This window comes from Filicampus tigris, chromosome 10, assembly GCF_054856515.1.
Source record: "Filicampus tigris isolate MCC_2025a chromosome 10, RoL_Ftig_1.0, whole genome shotgun sequence".
Classification (NCBI taxonomy): Eukaryota; Metazoa; Chordata; class Actinopteri; order Syngnathiformes; family Syngnathidae; genus Filicampus; species Filicampus tigris.
In genome coordinates this window covers 9,079,461-9,098,555 of record NC_141226.1, presented here as the reverse complement: position 1 = coordinate 9,098,555, position 19,095 = coordinate 9,079,461, and the positions used below count along the sequence as shown (strand labels likewise).

At 40.5% G+C, this 19,095-nt stretch overlaps 2 protein-coding genes across 2 annotated transcripts; one reads left to right on the top strand and one right to left on the bottom strand.

Moving 5' to 3' along the window:
• The first annotated feature begins 2,216 nt into the window (after positions 1-2,216).
• On the top strand, positions 2,217-12,631 carry LOC147140709 (uncharacterized). Its single transcript, XM_086042710.1, has 7 exons — positions 2,217-2,573; positions 4,149-4,322; positions 4,417-4,535; positions 7,096-7,261; positions 8,119-8,234; positions 8,299-12,495; positions 12,555-12,631. The coding sequence occupies exons 1-7, from the start codon at positions 2,315-2,317 to the stop codon at positions 12,591-12,593; spliced, it is 5,070 nt and encodes a 1,689-aa protein (XP_085898836.1). The 5' UTR covers positions 2,217-2,314; the 3' UTR covers positions 12,594-12,631.
• Positions 12,632-13,067: 436 nt separating this feature from the next.
• Positions 13,068-17,332, bottom strand: ahsg2 (alpha-2-HS-glycoprotein 2). Its single transcript, XM_086042711.1, has 7 exons — positions 17,078-17,332; positions 16,247-16,357; positions 16,070-16,151; positions 15,213-15,367; positions 15,038-15,133; positions 13,744-13,815; positions 13,068-13,611 (listed from the first exon to the last, which is right to left on the bottom strand). Exons 1-7 carry the CDS (start codon positions 17,273-17,275, stop codon positions 13,246-13,248), a joined length of 1,080 nt encoding a protein of 359 aa, XP_085898837.1. The 5' UTR covers positions 17,276-17,332; the 3' UTR covers positions 13,068-13,245.
• Between the last annotated feature and the right edge of the window lie 1,763 nt (positions 17,333-19,095).

Below are 19,095 nucleotides of genomic sequence, written 5' to 3'. Positions count from 1 at the left end.
CTTTTTCTCAAATAGCAATTTCTCAATCTCATTGTGTAAACAGACAATCGTTCACATTTGTAAACTGTTCCAAAGTGTGTTAACATTTGTGACAGGATTTTTTTTCTAAATAGCACAAGGATTATTAATTATTGCACAAAATCAGTTATAAAATCAATAAGAAATATGTTGATGGAATATAGAAGAAAAAAAAGATTTTCAATACAAACCCTATTTAATTCTGTTAGTCCGGAATGGTTGTCTGTCTGTGTCCTGCGATTGGCAGGCAACCAGTTCAGGTTGTATGCTGGCTCTCACTCAATGGCAGCTGGGATCGGCTCCATGCCCGCGACGCTACTGAGGATGAGCTCTTCAGAAAATGGATGGTAATGTAGTTAGTAACAATGTACACACAAATAGAATATGTGAGCTTGCTGACGGGGTGGACATTTTTGGCTATGTTAGATAAGTGCATGGCTGACCTTCACTTGGCAATGCAATTCAGTTAGCAACCTGACTACTGGTTATATCAATAATTCACTATGACAGAGTGGAAATGTTAAGCTTGACAACAACCAAATTCCTCCATCTATTAACCGAACTGTAGCCTCACGAGGGTCAGGGGCATGGCAGTGCCTAACCCGGTAGGTGGGGTAAACCCTGAACTGGTAGCCAGCCAACCGCAGGGCACACAGATGAGACGAACAATCATTCACACTCCAAAACAAAACGTCGGACAATTTAGTGTTCAGTTAACCTATCATGCATATTTTGGGAGTGTGGGAGGAAATCAAAGTACCCGGAGAAAACCCACACAGGCGCAAGAGAACATGAAAACGCCACACAGCAGGGCCGGAGCCCGGATTCAAACCCTGGACCTCTGTACTGTGAGGCGGATGTGCTAACCAGTCTTCCACCATGCAAGTATTACAGAAAGACATTTATATAGTTGATATTTGCTTTATTTTACTGACAAAAATACATGAGTATTACAATAATTGCACTTTACATGGCTTACACATAATTAGTAATGCAATTGGCAAAGTAAAAAGTTATCAATTCCTTTTTTTTCTTCTTTATGTAACAAATTGTAAGCCACGCACACTTGGCAATCAGATATCATAAGGCTAGGTTCACACCGCAGGCAAATGCGACTTTTTTGACTACCGGTGTATGCGACCTGTATCTGATTTTTTTTTTTGACAGTCTGAACGGCTCAATTCCAATTTTTCCCCCCCCTAACCCTAAATCGGATACGTATCCCATTTTTTTATAATGCGATTGCGGCCTGAACGGACAGGTCGCATATATCCGACAATAACGTCATCCGGGACCTAAAATGTACTCCGCGCAGGCGGAGGGAAAGTGCTGGCAGCAGGGGGATCGACTCTGCAAAGTTGTTTTGAGTAACACTAACGACTTTATATTTTACTTCAATTTAATCGCACTTGAAACATGAAGCATAAAATAGACATTAATGGTGATAGTAGTAATTAATTCACGGTTCAGATAGATTCCTTTTTTTAGGCACGGTTATGACGTGACGTCATCGTTAGTAATGTCTCCAAGAAATGAGGTAGTAAAGCCTCGCGTCGTAATTTCCCCCAAATACTGTATTTATTTCTACCGCCTATCCTCTCCATATACCAGATACCTCTGATTTTTATGATCCTACAAAAAAACCCACAGGTTTATTACCGCGGGCAGCCCCCCTCGTGTGTGAAAGGATGCACCCTTCTCACCCATGGATGCGCGCTCCCCCCCCCCCCCTCCTCTTACATGGTAAAATGAAACACTTTATCTAATAAAAACAACCCTTGCTCACATAATACACATATCAAATAAAGTTCAAACAAACCCTGACATATACTACTTTGACCTTTTGACTACTTCAAATAAAATATTGACCCCTATGATGTACGGTCGTTACATTTTATCGCTTTCAGCTGTCCGGAAACTATTCATATCAAATATATTATTTATGACCCTGACCTTTGATCAAAAGCCATAAATCTTGGTAGCGTGATAGCTACTGCATCTATATACTCTCTTTCGTGGCACAGTTGTGTGCTGCTATATTGCGTTTTTGTAAAATCTAAGGTGGATTAGGTTGGGTAAATCTCTCCTGAAGGCCCAGGAGTCAATTGCATGGCCTTCCACTGCGTTTCAATTGGACACATTTGGCCACACCCACAATTAACCCATTGATAACACCTGGTGCGGCGTGGCTCTTTTTTTCTTCATTAATCCTACCTGTGCAGCCAACTATCTTTTAGGTGGTCAGCACAGGAGAACTCGACTTTCTCTTTATGCAGTGCCTTCTTTTTTAGTTCCAATGGCGTGTAGAGAGCCAGGGGCCTCTAAGATTTTATTGTATTTTGGACTTTTTCTTCTTGTCGCCAATACATTTTGCCAATGCTCCCAACTGGCAAGGCTGAAGACATCAGTTAAATTAAGACATAGCTCCCCTCTGATTCCAAACAAAAGTGACGTTTCCTACAGCGGAAGGCTTTTAATCTTTCAGCAAATTGCCCCACCGAACAAAGCCACGACTCACATCTTGGATGCGGATTCCGATTACCAAGCAGATATGGGTATGTATTACTCTTTCTCCCCATTGTTACTCAAGTTTATTTCACATGGGTTGTTAGCAGATGCAGTACAGTTTATGCAACAATTTGAACATAATGTGAGATCTAAGAAATAGGACCTTCTATTTATATAGCATTTAACAGGACTCAAAGTGCTTCAAATGAAACACACTATTTGGCATTTTAACAGTTAACCCTTTGGGCTTTATGATGGACACTTGTCAAACTTTTTTATTTTATTTTAATGGGTTAAAGCTCTTTAAATAACAATAGTACGTTTTGGCTCTATCTTGGCCTTTTTTGGTCAATTAAAGTCCATGAAATCTCAATTTTTAAATTCGTCCATACAGCTATGGTAAAAAAATGTAATTCTAGACTAAACACACTTTTTTTGTTTTCTACCAGATTACATTTTTTGGAGAAGAGAGCAGTTTTGTGAGTTAGTTTCCTCAAAAGGGGCCTTTAATGACTTGCTGTACTACGATGACGCAAATGAATGATAGTTTTGACTTAATAAATCCTGACTATGGAGAGAAAAATAATAAATTAAAATAAAAATTTTAAGTGGAAGCTCTCACTGGTGGCTGTACAAAGTCAACTATTCCTAGTGTAAGAGGGGATACGTGGTGTAAAATACTGTGCAGTATATGTTGTACAACCTGTTGTGGCTTAAAGTTGTATTTAAAAGGGTTGAAAATACAGAATGAATGGTATGCAGTAATGGAAGGCAAAAAAACATGGGTCACAATTTGCAGCCTGTGTGGCCAAAAATGAGCCAAGGCAAGGAAGAAAAGATCAATATAAATCACAAATTAAAACAAGTCTGTTTCAACATTTTAAATGTACACACAAGAGGCAGCTTTTAGCTCAAAAGGAAATGCGTTCCACAATTTAGGGCCAACAAACTGCAAGGCTGTACCACCTTTTAGTTTTTAATCTTGTGAGGCACATTAAAATGGAAGTGAAGTCCATTTTTTTTTTTAACACCTGTATGCCACAGGTGTCAAACTCAAGGCCTGATTGCCCGATTTGTGACATTTTATGTGGTCCTCAAAGGCAAATCATATGCACGGACTTCATGTTTCTTCAAAAGTCTTCATGTTTAACAATGCTGAGAGAAGGGATTTGGCTTTTTTTTTTTTTTTTTTTTTTTTAAGAAATCACTCCTTTAAAATTGGAAATGGTTGAGCAATTTACTGGGTTTTTTAATGTGACATTCGTGAGTTGTCCCCTTTAGCATTTGTGATGTAATTTTCTGTCAAGTAGCAAAATGGCCACTACCTGAGATTGATTAAAAATCAGTGTTTGCTGGTTAATTCACATGATTCCATAAATGCAATATTCATTAGAATACCATGTTTAGACTATTGGGGGTGCATAGAACATTGTCCAGCATTTTTTACTTCCCTTTTCAAAGGTGAAGACAAAATGACACTAAATCCACCAATTACGGTGAGCCTAACCATTGATCGCTATGGAAGTGACCGTTGAAATGGTGAATAGTATCATATGTACATTATTGTATATTGCAAATGCATCTATGTATTTTTATATCTATTGAATGTTTTTTCTTCAAAGGATGGGATGTTTACAGGCAACCCAGTATGCAGGATGACAATTTTTCAAAGGCTGGTAAAACAATGACTGATCAGCTCCTCAAAATGGATCCAAAGGTGGAATGTACGAGAGACTCTATGAAACTTCAAGTCCAAGATGTGTCCAATCCCGCATCTCTGTTTTTGGTGGATAGGGGTATGCTTTCTACTTTAGAAATATTTCACCTAATGCAGAAATTCTAGGTTTCTCATGAGTTCTAAATTACCTGTTAAATTGATTTGTGCCATAGGTAGTCTGTCTCCATTGTCTCTATTCAAGCTCCCACAAAGCTGCGGTTACACAATCAGGTCAACACAAGAAGAAATGCTCTTGGTTGCCCCTTATAATGGTTGTTTTGTCACTCAGGAGGTAAGACTGTTGATGCCAACTTTTCTATTCCACCTCTGCGACAGTTCAATTCTGAACTTTTCACAAACATTTTGTAACAAATTTTGTTAAACTGTGCAGATTTTGGAAATTGAGTAAAATGCATGCCTTTCTCCTGTAAATAACAGTCACACACAGTTAAAAAAAACTGCATATCTTTGAAAGATTTATTTTTCTTTTTTTTTGGAGGTGGTCTGGGGGATAGTGTACTTGTGGTTGGCGCATTTTTTTCAGAGTACTTTTGTTTTTGCTAGGCACTTCCAAGGTCAACAACTGAATCTCATAAGGGCTAAACATGCAGTAATACTATGTGGATGTAATTAAACTAATAAAAATGATTAAGTATCAAATGAAAGAAATCTTTAATACAAAACTAAATTAAAATTATTAAAAGTATTAAAGTCAAATGTAATAAAATCAGATTAAAAATAAATACTATGAAAAATAATAAAACTGCATGTCACTACAAATAAAATCAAGCTAGTCTTGCAAGAAATTTTCACATTTAATACATTTATCTGGTAACTTATTTGCTGAATTTCCATAATGCATTTGTAGTTCAAATGAAGAAAACAAGCCTGTTTATTACTCTTAAAAAGCGTAAAGAGTAAATTGAACTTTTTTTTTTCCCTAGTTATTTGAATGAGGCCACTGTGTAATCTATGCAAGAGCAAAATTCAAACAAAATAACTCTTAGCAACACATCCAGAAATGTGTAGGTGTGTGTATACACCCCCCCGCCCCACACACGCGGTACGAAATTATTCAGACCCCTTAATATTTCACTTTGTCATTGCAACAATTTCCCAAAAGTTCGGTCAATATTTGAAAGGGACAGTGCATATTAATGAACATTTACATGTAAATATGCCAGAATTAGCCAACGGCTACTTTCCATCTGCAGTCCCGAGCAGGTCAAAAGAAGTAACATTACAATAAAAGCAATAAAGAAAAGGACAGAAAGAAATCAGCACATAGAACTGACACATCAGTGAGATATATAATACTAACAAGAGGGCACAAAGAAGCTTGATTTAAAAATTAGTGCTCACAAATTTGGGGTAATTTTAAGTTAATTTTATTTCATTAATGTACACTCGGCAACCCATCTTGACAGGGAAAAGAAAACAAATGTAGAAATATTTTATTTATTCAAGGAAAACAACAATATCCTATGGTCTTAAGTGTTCACACCCTGGCACGTTCTGAGTAGAAGCACTCTTTTGAGCCAATACAGCCATGAGTCTTCTTGGGAATGATGCAACAAGTTTTTCACACCTGGATTTGGGGATCGCCTTCCATTCTTCCTTGCAGATCCTCTTGAGTTTTGTCCCTCCAGAGATGCTCAATCAGGTTTAGGTCAAGGCTCTGGCTGGGCCAGTCAAGAACAGAGTTGTTCTGAAGCCACTCCTTTATTTTAGCTGTGTACTTCGGGTCAATGTCCTGTTGAAAAGTGACCCTTCGGCCCAGTCTGAGGTCCCAAGCACTCTGGAAGAGGTTTTCCTCCGGGATATCTCTGTACTTGGCCGCATTCATCTTTCCTTCCATTGCAACAAGGCGTCCTGTCCCTGGAGCTGAAAAACACCCCCGCAACATGATGCTCCCACCACAATGTTTCACTGTAGCGATTGTATTGGCCAGGCGATGAGCAGTGCCTGGGTTTCTCCACACATACCGCTTGGAATTGACACCAAAAAGTTCAATCTTGGTCTCATCAGACCACAGAATCTTATTTCTCATAATTTGGGAGTTCTTCATGTGTTTTTGGGCCAACTCTATGCGGGCTTTCATGTCTTGCACTGAGGAGAGTCTTCCATCGGGCCACTCTGCCATAAAGCCCCGACTGGTGGAGGCTGCAATGATAGTTGACTTTGTGGAACTTTCTCCCGACTGCATCTCTGGAGGTCAGCCACAGTGATATTTGGATTCTTTACCCCTCTCACCAAGTCTCTTCTCCCACGATTGCTCAGTTTGGCTGGACGGCCAGGTCTAGAAAGAGTTGTGGTCTTCCCAAACCTCTTCCATTTGAGGATTATGGAGGCCACTGTACTCTTAGAAACCTTGAGTGCTGCAGAAATTCTTTAACTTTGGCAAGATCTGTGCCTTGCCACAATTGTCTCTGACCTTTGACAGTTCATTCGACTTCATGATTAACATTCTCTGACATGCACTGTGAGCTGTAAGGTCTTATATAGACCTTTCCTAATCAAGTCCAATCAGTTTAAACACAGCTGGACTCCAATAAAGTAGCAGAACCATCACAAGGAAGATCAGAAGAAATGGCCGGCATGTGAGTTAAATATAAAGGTAGCTGCAAAGGGTCTGAATACTTATGACCATATTTCAGTTTTTCTTTTTTCATTAATTTGCAAAAATATCTTTTTCTGTCAAGATGGGATGCAGAGTGTACATTGAGAAATAAAATTAACTTTTTTTGATTTTTGGCAAATGGCTGCAATGACAAATTTCAATCGGTCTGAATATTTTCCATACCCACTGTACACAAGAATTGGGTATGGACTCAAATGGTTTTTTTTTCCAGGGGGATTCATATGTGCTACCGTTACTTTGGTGGGGGTTACCAGTGAAGATGACATGCCCCCTGATGAGACCATCTTCATCCAGCCAACCAATGGTCACATGCCTTACAGAAGGCATGATTGTGAAAACGGAATGGATTGTCCCACCTTCTAGAATTAAAATAAATGGTGAGTTACTGTTTAACTTAATATGACCCCTTCAACTCTGGGAGCTGTTTATCCATTTATACCAGGACTACTCAAACCTTTTGGTCCAGGATGCCCTTAGGGTGCATTTCCACCATATATGAATATTAACCATTCGAGCTGCGTAATCCCATAAAGTCAATGCAAATGGCACGCCGTGGTACGAAACGGCAATAGTTGACAAATGCATGCATGATGTGACTTGTATCAGAAGAACAAGCAAAACATCTGACCATTAACCATTTGCACGACTTGATTATATAGTCGTACAGAAAAATTGTCAGTTAAGGCAATGCATAGTTTAGTCGTACTAAAATATTGTATGAATGTAAAATCATTGCAACTATAAAAGCCCAAAACAGGATTTTGAACAATTTTTCATCCTGCGCCTTTTTAAAGCAGAAGAACAAGGAAGTATTCCTCTGCTTTGGAAGCACTGTGGTTATTTGCAAACATTGCAAAATTTGAACATGCTGGCATGGTGGGCCCAGAATGTGGACAGTTTTCCCCATTCTGTCAAGTTGTGCAAATGTTACCTGACAGTCCCAGTGGCAAACCAATCACGCAGCCCACATGGGCTTAATGTGTACAGTATGTCCTGCATAAATTGTGTGCATGAGCCTATTGTCAGTGAGTATAGATTACAAAGACTCGACTTTAATCAGTGGCAATTAAACAAAAAAGTCGTTCAGCTCCTAGGTATATAGGTAGCCCCCGTGTTACAATTTGAGAATTTATTTTGTAGACCAGGTGTCCAGATCCCAGTTTGAGGACCCCTAATTTAGACAAAACTTTTTTTTTTTTTTTTTTGTAACTGATCATATTGTAACTCTTAACAGTGAATGGCAAATGGGAGCTGATAAATGCTGCATTACATAAATGTGGGATCGGTGTCGTGGATAATGCTGAAGGTGTGGTCCTGTCTGTCCACTATGGTGCCTGTGTGGAGGAGGAGGTAAAGTCATTTGCAAGTCCGGTTTTACTTAAAGTATTTCAATGATTGAAATCTTTTATTTCAGGATGGAAGGTACACTGTTGAATTGGCTGGTGAAGGAGCAACGAAGATTTCATGTCCATCAATGGCACCAGGTCTACCTGAACATACAAAAAGCCCCAAACCTAAACCATCAGAACCCCCAAATTTAGGCTTGTTTCCCTCATACCCATTCTATTATCCACCTTCAAGTGCCTCCAAACCTGTGGTATCACACAACCCTGGACCTGTTCGAAACCCATCACAAATTGAAGCTCCTCCTGATCACACAGAGCAGCCAGTGTACCCTCTCTTTCCTGTATGGCCTGAAAATAAACCAGACAACCCCAAACCTGCTCCGCAGCCTTCCCAAGCACAAACGCCTGACACACCATCTTATCTCTTCCCCAATCCACTTAACCCTACACCTGGACCTGCAGCAGACCCTGTACAAAAACCCTCAGCTGCTCCACATGAAACTAAAGTCCCTCCAGGTCATGCGGGGAAGCCATATCCCTTGCCTAATCCACAGACTGATAATAAACCAAGCAAAGATGCAAAGACAGTTCCTTCTCATAAACCCACCAAGCCGCACCTACCTGAAGTCCTTTCAGGACATTTCGAGAAACCATATTTTCCATTCCTGCCAAACCCACTGTCTGAAAGTAAACCAAGCGAAGATGCTAAGATTGTTCCATCTTCACAACAACTTGAGGTGAAACCAAGTCAAGGTGCAAAGCCAGCTTCTAACAATCAATTTTACCCTCTGCAAATACCTGATCCCAAGCCTACATCTTCTCCACAGCTTCCACAACCACAAAACCCAGAGGCACCAACAGTTCGAGCTGCTCAACCTCTATATCCTTACCTCCATCCATTTTTCACTTACCCTGAAAATGAACCACAGCCTTACCAACCGCAAGAACCTGAGAAACCACCAGGTAAAGTGCACCAGCCTGTCCACCCTCATCCTTCAAGCCCCATGCCAGGATCTGGGCGTAAACCAAACGACAAGCCCATGCCAGTTACACAACAGCCTGAGGACCCTCTGGATCAAATGCAGCCACCAAAATATCCATACACCTATCCACTTTATCCTATTCCCAATCCTAAACCCGAGATCCCTGCAGGTCAAGTTCAGGAGCCAGATTATCAATACGGCCATCCTTACCCCTATCCATTTTATCCTTTACCCAATTCTAAAGAACCAGTCAAAAAGCCTATACTTGATCCACAAAACCCTGACGTTCCTCCAGGTTCAGTGCATCAGCCACCCAAACCACACCCCTACCTAGTTTACCCCATTGCGAGTCCTAAAGAAACAAAAAAGCCACTGCCTAACCCACAAATGACTCTGGTCACTCCAGGTCAAGTGCAGCTGCCACCCAATAAATACCCCCACCCAGTTTACCACATGCCCAGTACTAAAGAACCCACCAAAAGGCCAATGCTTAATCCACACAAGCATGAGGTCACTCCAGGTCAAGTGGATGAGCCAATTGATCCACACCCCTATCCACTTTACCCAATGCCCAGTCCGAAAGAACCTACCAAAAGGCCAATGCCCAATCCACAAAGGCCTCAGGTCACTCCAGGTCAAGTGGATGAGCCAATCAATCCATACCCCTATCCACTTTACCCTTTGCCCAGTCCTAAAAAAACCACCAATAAACAAATGCCCTTCCCCCCAAACCCAGAGGTCACCCCAGGTCATTTGGAGCAGCCAACTGATCCATACCCCTATCCACTTTACCCAATGGCCAGTCCTAAAGAACCCACCAATAAACCAATGCCTGAAGTCCCTCCAGATCAGGTGGTGCAACCAACCGATCTATACCCCTATCCACGTTACACTATGATCAGTCCTGAAGAACCCACCAAAAAAACAATGCCTGGGGCCCCTCCAGATCCAGTGGTGCATCCAGCCAATGCATACCCTTATCCACTTTACCCTATTCCCAGTCCCAAAGAAACCACCAAAAAGCCAATGCCTACTCCACAAAAGCCTGAGGCCCCTCCAGATTCAGTGTTGCATCCAGCCAATGCATACCCCTATCCACTTTACCCTATTCCCAGTCCTAAAGAAACCACCAAAATGCCAATGCATAATCAAAAAAAGCCTGAGGTCCCATCAAGTCAATTGGAGCAGCCAACCGATCTATACCCCTATCCACTTTATCCTATGCCCAATCCTAAAGAACCAGCTAAAAAGCCAATGCCGCAGCTATGGCCATCTAAATCACAAATGTCTGCTCTTGGACCAGTGAAGCAGTCAACCAATCCAAACCAGTATCCTCTTTACCCAAAGCCAGGTCCTAAAGAACCACCCAAAAAGCCAATACCAAATCCATGGCTAATCAAGCCGCAGCAACCCGAGGTCCCTAATGGACATGTGAAGCAGCCGGTTGATTCATACCCATTTCCACTTTATCCTAGGCCCAGTCCTAAAGAACCACCCAAAAAGCAAATGCCAGATCCATGGCCATTCAAACCAGAAGATCTTGGAGTCCTTCATGGACAAGTGAAGCAGCCATCTCATCCATACCCCTTTCCACTATATCCTAATCCTAGTCCTAAAGAACCAGCCCAAAAGCCAATGCTACATCCATGGCTATTGAAACCTGAGGCTCCATTGGGTCATGTGGAGCGGCCATCCTACCCCTTGTGGCATGAAAGCAAACTAGTTGCCAAGCCTCCCCAGCCCCTCCAACCTTCCGCATCCCCTCAAAGTCTGGTCCAGCAGCCACACAATCCCTACCTGGTTTACCCTATGCCTGACCCAGAATTGCCCAAAAAGCCACTACCTTTCCCACAACCACCAGACTCAAAACATCCTGAAATCCCTGGTAATGTGCGGCAACCAGCTAACCTCTTCCATCCATTTAATATTGGAGCAGTTAACAAGAACCCACTGAAACCTGAGGTCCCTGGCAATGTTTATTGGTCTCTGGAACCCCAAACACCTGAAAAACCAGACAGTGCAACACATGCTAATAAAAATCTTTCTCAGAAGCCTGAAGATGCAAGACCTGCAGTCCAACTTCCAGAGGATAAGAGGTCTCATCCACAATGGCAGCAGTCTGTAACGTTACCCCCAGCCAAGGAACCACAACAGGCTACTCCACCCCCACAGCCCACTAATGGCGCCATGGTCCCCCAGGGCTCAAAAAGGGGTTGCATTCAATTTTGTGACATTGGTTTTTCAAATTGCTGCCCACAAATTACTTTCCATCAACATCTTTATCTCGCATCTCCTGGACAGTCTGATAAAGTGGCACATGTGGTTTCACAAGAATTTCCATTTGATGCTTCCATGGCCTATTATGGACCTGGAAATTGGATGGGTTATAGTTTGCCTGCTCAAAAACTAAATGAAGAAAAATATAATCCGGAGAAAGCAACAGACTCTGTTCCTAATAAAAAACAGCCCTATCACCAGCCACCAGGTGGCAGTTCTGCTTCACTATCAGGAACCATCCCAGAGAAGGTAGCACCTGAAAGACCAAGTTACCCTTATTTGGCACTCAAACCTAATTCACAGGTTTCAAGGTGGCCATATAAGAATAGTCCAAATCTACCACCAGGCCTATTATCACCTCAAGTTAGGTCCTTCAGGGTTCAGAATCCATTTTATACCCCTGCAAATCAAGAGGCACAAAATAAGCACCCAAAAAAAACAAATGGCCAGTTTAGGGCCTTCAATTATCAGCCTGGTCTGAATGCAAAGTCTCCTATCGGCCATTATCTTCAGCAGCAGAACCCAAATCGTATGCCAGCACCTAGGGGATTCTCCTTTGGATCTGATGGACCTTCCCATCTTGGGATCCAGGAGGAGTTTGCCCCTCTGCTCCCTTACTCCATGCTTAATGATGCTGAATCAGCAAAAAACGCTTCATTCACGCAAAATTTGTCACATAGGCATAAGCAAAAAAAATCCTCTAAACGTGATCAGACTGGGCCTTCGTCTGAACCAAAAGGATATATACTTCTACAGCGTGGTCCACCAGGTAGAGAGCCCAGAGTGTCTATGGAGTCCAAAAATAATTTCAGGGTTGTTCTTGACCAAAATGTCCCAGGCCAACATCTTGCGAGGCCTTCGAATACTCAACATGTTAACGTGTGGAATTCAAAACCTCTGCTTGAAGGACTGATCAAGTCTTCTATGAATCACTTTAAACCCAAAAAATCTCAAACAAATCCAGCACTTGTTCGTGGATCAAAGGAACTGAGTCCAACAAACATGGTATGTCATTTTTAAATTCCTTGTCTGATCTTCAAACTGATCTTGCTTGTTTGTTACAGGATTGGACCGTCGCAGTGAAAAAGAGGGTCAAGAGCTGAGATGGCATGCATTAATTGAAAATAAACTTTTGGCTTTATTGATCTTGTCATCCATGAAGTTTGAAAAAGTAACGCTTACCTTGAGGCAGTACAACATAGAGGTCTTTTTTTCAAATAGAGTAAAAGTAAAGTAATCAAAATAGATTCTCAAGGAAAGTACAGATGCCTGAAAATTCTGAAATAGTTATGTACTTCCCACCCTTACTCTTTACAGTAGTATTCAAGGGGACTTGCTTTCAGTGGGCAGTTGATTTTGTCATACCTCCAAAGGTTTTAAACTAGAAGAATTAGGGTGTCTATAGTTGCTCTCCTGTGAAAACCTTGGCCATTGTTTTTTTTTTTTTTTTTTGTGAATGGGGTTTCAATGGACACTACGTTAATGTGAAAATTAAAAACATAAAATTGGACATGGGTTTTCACAGGACAGTGATATGCAACATGAATATAACTGAAGTAAACATTTTGAGAGATTCAAACTGTTTCACATAATTCTTTATTGCAATGAAATGGATGTCTTGTTTGACACCAAGCCGAGGAGTAATGGTTGAATGCCACATTTCCAAAAACAAAGAAATATAAATGTGTTACAGTTGGAGCCAGTGTTTTTAGAAGTCTAATCCAGGTTATCTAAGTATATGATGCAAATGAATGCTTAAAAGAATCTGACCCTGCCAGGGCATAATGGCATCAGGAGAACTGGGTCTGTAACTGAGGCAGGTGCAGCAGGTACGTCTCTCTTGACCACCGCGACGGGAACCTCTGTACTGACTGAGGCAGATGATGTGTCAGCAGCTGGAACTGATTCTGTAGAATTCAACACTGCAGGGTTGGCTACAGACACCACTTCAGCAGATTCTGATGCCGACTCGGCAGACAGAAGGCCAGTAAGATGCGGGTCATGAAGAGAAGTCAGCTTGTGGTGTCTCAGACCATGCTTTCTGGTCATGTTTTTTGTGTGCATGTGAATTGTTGGGAATATGTCAGAAACCCCAGTGCTGTTTACATCTTGAGGAGGCACCTGAAGAACATAAATCAACAGAGTAGTGGTTATTTTTTGCATTTTGGGTTCATCCTGAAATCGCACCCAACATTCCTAACTTTGAGTAGCGTACTGTCAACTTGGTTTAGACAAGAGTACTGTATGACTCACCATAACGGAAAACATCTTGCAGTCAACTGTGTGGGTAGCTTCCAGGCCTTTGGCAGTGCAAATACCACGATTCTGATTGAAAGAGTTGTTGGAAAAATTATGTGCACATGTAATGGCAAAGTGAGGAAAATAACCTGTCAATATTTTTAGACATCTTTTATAGCAGCTTTCCCCAACCATTGGGTCGCTACTGGTACTGAGACTGAACAATTATTTTACTGGCCATCAGGGTCTGAAAGTTTTATTTTGCCTCTGCACATCAAACCGCTTGTATCGGTCATGTAATATGTAAAAAAAAAAAAAGATCACAAGCTATTAGTAAAAACAAAAAACTCTTTTGAGAGGTGGAGCGGCCACATGACAAAAGACCCTACAGGTTCCAGAAGAAGGAAGCATTTAAGAGATTGATTGTCATGCACTAAGACTGCTCTGTGTCATATGTGGCACAAGGATCATAAATGAGGCAAAGACTTCAAAACAGCACAAATGCACTTGATTTGTCTTATCTTTGTGAAGCGGAATTCTCTGTAATGATGGCAACCCTAAGAAAATTTAGTAGAAGATTGGACATGACACCTTTTGGTTGTCATGGTCTCCATTAACCCAAGATGGGACTGGCTCGCTGAAGAGAAACAAGCTCAGGACTTCCACTACTTGAATCTGTTCATAACATACAGTATTTTTGCGGCTAACTGCTTCCATCTGCACCGAAATATTACAGCTATTCAATTTGAACAAAATAGGCTTGCTCAAATGATTAACTATTTTTACTCATTGTCAAAAAAAAACAAAAAAAAAACATCCAGACTTTTAATCTTGAGGTCATGACATAATGCCGTCAAGTGGTGGCAGGGGTGGACTTTTACAATTCCCAGACAGTTCAAGCATTCAAGAGTTAATGGAGTTTTTGTCAAGGTGTTTCCAACGTGTGAAATTGGTTAGTGACATTAATGACAAAAACAACATGGGGGACAGATCAATAGCATTGATATGTGGGGAAAAAATATGAAATTGACCATATTTTGATTCACTGGGTTTCTGCCAGACAGCGACAATAGGATGAAGTAATGATAATCTATTAATTTACTAAGTGTGAAATCTTGGCTGTTTAGTTGAACACAAAGCTATCATTGTTTTGTATGGTAACAAATGGATACACAGGTTAATTTTACCTACTGCCATCTACTAGAAGAGCATTTCATTGTTCTGCCTGTCACAATACATTCACTGGCATAGATAAGTTAATATACATTATTATTTCATACTCATAGATAGGCCTACTTAGTGTACTTACAGCCATGACATCATTCAGCGGCACACAGGCGTCATTAGTGCAATTAGCCTCAGCTATCACATATTCTGCCAGATAGCGTGGCCCACCAGAGACAATCTGAAACAATGATTCACGTTTTAAGACCCAAAAGGTTCCAGATACAGAAGCGCATGTAAAACAAAGTGTGGGGGCCCACCTGTGTCGACATTCTTCCGACCTCAAGCAAAGTGTATGTTGTGTTTACTGTGTTGTTGTTGAGGGTTGCCAGAGAAGCGTGCACAAAGTTCAGTGCTGTGGTGTCATTCAGTGGAAGGAGAGTAGGACAGCCCAAACAGAGGTCCTCTGTTGATTCTAAACACCATCATAGAAAAATAACACGACAGTCAACTGGATGATGATTTACATACCAATGTGCCCTAAAAGTGATGACAGTGACAAACATAACTTATTAATACAAACAAATCATGTTGTGAGTTATGTTTTTTATTCTGCATTAAATCTAACGGTGGGAAGTAATAAAGTACATTGGTGCCTTGAAATACGAGTGACGCGACTTAAGGGGTTTTCAAGATAAGAGCCATCACGTCGCCTGTTATTTTTCTTTTCTTTGACTTGCGAGTGAAAATGTGATACAAACGCTGTGTGGTGGGAGTGAACTCATATCAGCTCAATTCTCAACAAGCAGCAGTTTGGCAGATAGTGAACAATTCTTCAAAAAATGCAGCTTCCAGTTGTTGTTGCCATTCCCTAGTTTAGTACTAACACAAACGGGAAACGCCATCGACAGGCTTACGAAGTAGCATTGATGTTGCAGTGACATAATCCTTTTAGCACACGATTTTTGTTTATGTAAGTCAATCTACCACTGTAACACAAATATCTTTATTTCTATTTTAAGTTCTGAGTGTGAGTACTTGTTCCACCTTTGATTAAAATTGTTTCTCATTTCGCCTGTACCACATAAAATGTACATTGTATTTTGGATAGAAGCAATATATTTCTTATCCAAATAATATTTTACTGACATGGCACACACCCAGTATGAGATTTTACCTTCAGTCTTACACTTGAAGGCTGTGACAGTCATCACTCCTCCAACCCTTTTCAGAACCACGTCACAATCTCCTTCTACCGCCTGATATGAGACACAGATAAAACAAGTCCAAAACCTTGATAGTAATGCAGAATATTTGTTACTATTGCTCAAGACCACATTTGGTTTTTACTTACGGTGAGTGCTTTGGGTCGGACTGTGCAGTTAGCAACAGGAGTGGGGTCCAATACGTGACAGTCTGTCTCCAGAAGGTCCACTTCAACAACATAGATGTCATCTTCATTGGGCTATGGCAAAGGAGACATTGTATTTAATGTTTGGAAAAAGAAAACAATTCTTACTTTTGTTTTCAACATTGTCCAAAGTTCAAAGTTTTGTGGCCCGCTGGTCTTTTTCTAGAGGCTCACTGTATATTCTGATAGTAAAATTAACAAAACCTGAATAAGAAAAAGGGTTGTTTTTTTAATAAAAAAGAAGAAATTGTGACATGATTTTTAAAAATTTGAAATATATTTAAGGTTATCTAGGGAAAAAAATACATTTAAATGTTACAACAGATCATACTTGTCTGTCAATGTCTTTTTAAAGTCAAAATAAAACTAACAATTTGTAAGAATGGATGGGTAAATGTAAAAGTAACATATATGTGTTTAATATAAATTATTTTTAACTAATTAATTAATGAATTCTTTATTTAAAATTGAATGTTACAAGATACCAACTGTTGTATTATGAATTAGTATTAAATGTTAAAAAAGTTAATTGAAAAAATTTCACATGATTTTTATTTTATTCCAAATAAATTTAAATGTTACAAATGATCATGCAATTTATTTAATTACATTTTTTTAATACATCACACAAATACTTAAAATAAAATTGTTTTATTTGCTAAATCTTTGATAAAACAAAGATTCAGACTTGGTTTTTTCCCCCCAAAATCAGTTATCCTTAACATGGAAACATTATTTTGCATACATTGGTTTAAATGTGTGTCACCGATTTACCTTAGAGAGGATCTTGATGTCCTCAATCCTGTTTAGTGCATATTTGTAGCCATGAGTATGCTGGCCATTGAGATAGTCCTGAGCCACAAATGCGGCTTCTTCCGCCTCAGGAGAGTCACACTCTGGCTGGCGAACATTGAGCTGAGCGCACCCAAGCGCCAGTAATCCCAGGACCACTGTGATACTTAGTCGATTCATTTCTATGCACAAGGAGGTGGAAAATCAGAAAGAATGATGAGGAAAAGAGGGAGACCTCATGCATGCTTTAGTGTATATATATAATCATTTAAATGGGAAACCAGCCAAGTCAAACAAGTACTGTCCTTCCTTTTAGGTCACGTGTGGGTGGGTGGAACTGCATGCTGAATAGTGGGATCAATAGTACGAAAAAGCTTGGGACTTTGTCACTATTTTTAATTCATTCATTCATTCATTCATTCACATCTAATACCAATTTTGTAGAACAGGGCTCAATTATGGAAATACTCCTAGCTGACACAAGTAAGTAAGTAGGAGGTTCGACGCCAGCAATAGGATTATAAGTAAATAAGTAAGTACAATAAGTAAATATGTATTTAAAGACGAAGTCAACCCAAACATATTTTTTTCAAGAATATGTTCTATGCAAGCCCACTAGTTGAAACAAGGCATTCTGATAAATATTGCGCGTGTGGAATAAGAGCTGTCCACCCGTCTTTAACCATCTCTGGGGGCGGCCATTTTTTCACTTCTGTTGACTGTAAATGGGCTCACAATAGCTCAGGGCTAAGGTAATGGCCAATCACGGCTCAGCTTCAGAAAACAGGTTAGCCGTGATTGGTCGTTACCTGTCGACAGAAGTGACAAAATGGCCGCCCCCAGAGATGGCTAAAAACGGGTGGATTTTACTGCTCAACTCATATTCCACAAATGCAATATTAATCAGAATGCCATGTTTCAACTAGTAGGCCTGCTGGGAACATCCATCCATCCATTATCTATACCGCTTGTCCTCACAAGGGTCGCGGGGAGTGCCGGAGCCTATCCCAGCTGTTTTCGGGCAGCAGGCGGGGGACACCCTGAACTGGTTGCCGGCCAATCGCAGGGCACACAGAGACAAACAATGCTGGGAACATATTATTGAAAAAAATATGTTTGGGTTGATTTCCTCTTCAAGCAGACTTGCTTTGTTTCTTCACAGAAAAGTTATAATGCAATACCACAGAGAAGGGAACAAGGTCTGCTTTCTTATTATTGCACACAATCAAAAACCTCGTTCAAACCTGCAAGTGTTTACATTTTAAAGTAATCACTTGTACAACAATGTCCCATCACTGAAGAGCTATTTTTAGAATAGACCCTTTTATAATAGATGTTTTGTATTGAATAAACATGGCCTTATACAGTATGTCAGCTGAATGTAAAAATTATGAATGGATGACGAGTCCAGTGCACACAGTCAGGACAGACTCTGAGCAGGGTCCCTCAGTTATCAGTGGCTTACTCAATAAAAAGGATGTTTGTCATGGGGGGGCGCTTATTTGAGGACAGGAGTGCGCATCGATTTCCAGACCAACATGATTCACTGTGTACCATGTAACAGGGGTCTACACTGAGACAAGATCATCTTTATTCCAGTATTTATACTTGTTTTGAAATGTTTGCACTGTGGTGTGTCATGAGAGTTTTATCATTTCAAATATGTTCTTTTGTTCAATGCAGGTTAAGAAACACTGGACTGCAACACTGTTGAATTAGATTTTTATGCTGAATAAAACTGATGCAAGTTTTTTCTCCACAGCTCACCAGATAAGTAAAATTCCACTGATTAGCTGTAGTAACACTTGCCATCTTATTACGATTGGACTCATCTTCAGCTACGTGGCAACTTGTTTGTGCAGTCGCAATTGAGATGCGGTGAGAGGTGTGTGCAGCTCCCAAGAGATCAGTACTATGAATATCTGCAAACAGAAAGCTATCATAGTAGGAATTAAGAGGATGAGTGCTGGCTTTTCTCTTAAACTGGTAACCATGGACAT

Coding starts and splice junctions, on each gene's coding strand:
- LOC147140709 (XM_086042710.1), top strand. CDS start 2,315: ATGGCGTGTAGAGAGCCAGGGGCCTCTAAGATTTTATTGTATTTTGGA. Junction 7,262..8,118: donor TTCTAGAATTAAAATAAATG/GTGAGTTACTGT, acceptor AACTCTTAACAG/TGAATGGCAAATGGGAGCTG. Junction 8,235..8,298: donor GTGCCTGTGTGGAGGAGGAG/GTAAAGTCATTT, acceptor CTTTTATTTCAG/GATGGAAGGTACACTGTTGA.
- ahsg2 (XM_086042711.1), bottom strand. CDS start 17,275: ATGAATCGACTAAGTATCACAGTGGTCCTGGGATTACTGGCGCTTGGG. Junction 15,134..15,212: donor TCGGAAGAATGTCGACACAG/GTGGGCCCCCAC, acceptor TCATTGTTTCAG/ATTGTCTCTGGTGGGCCACG. Junction 13,816..15,037: donor CGCTGAATGATGTCATGGCT/GTAAGTACACTA, acceptor TCTTTCAATCAG/AATCGTGGTATTTGCACTGC.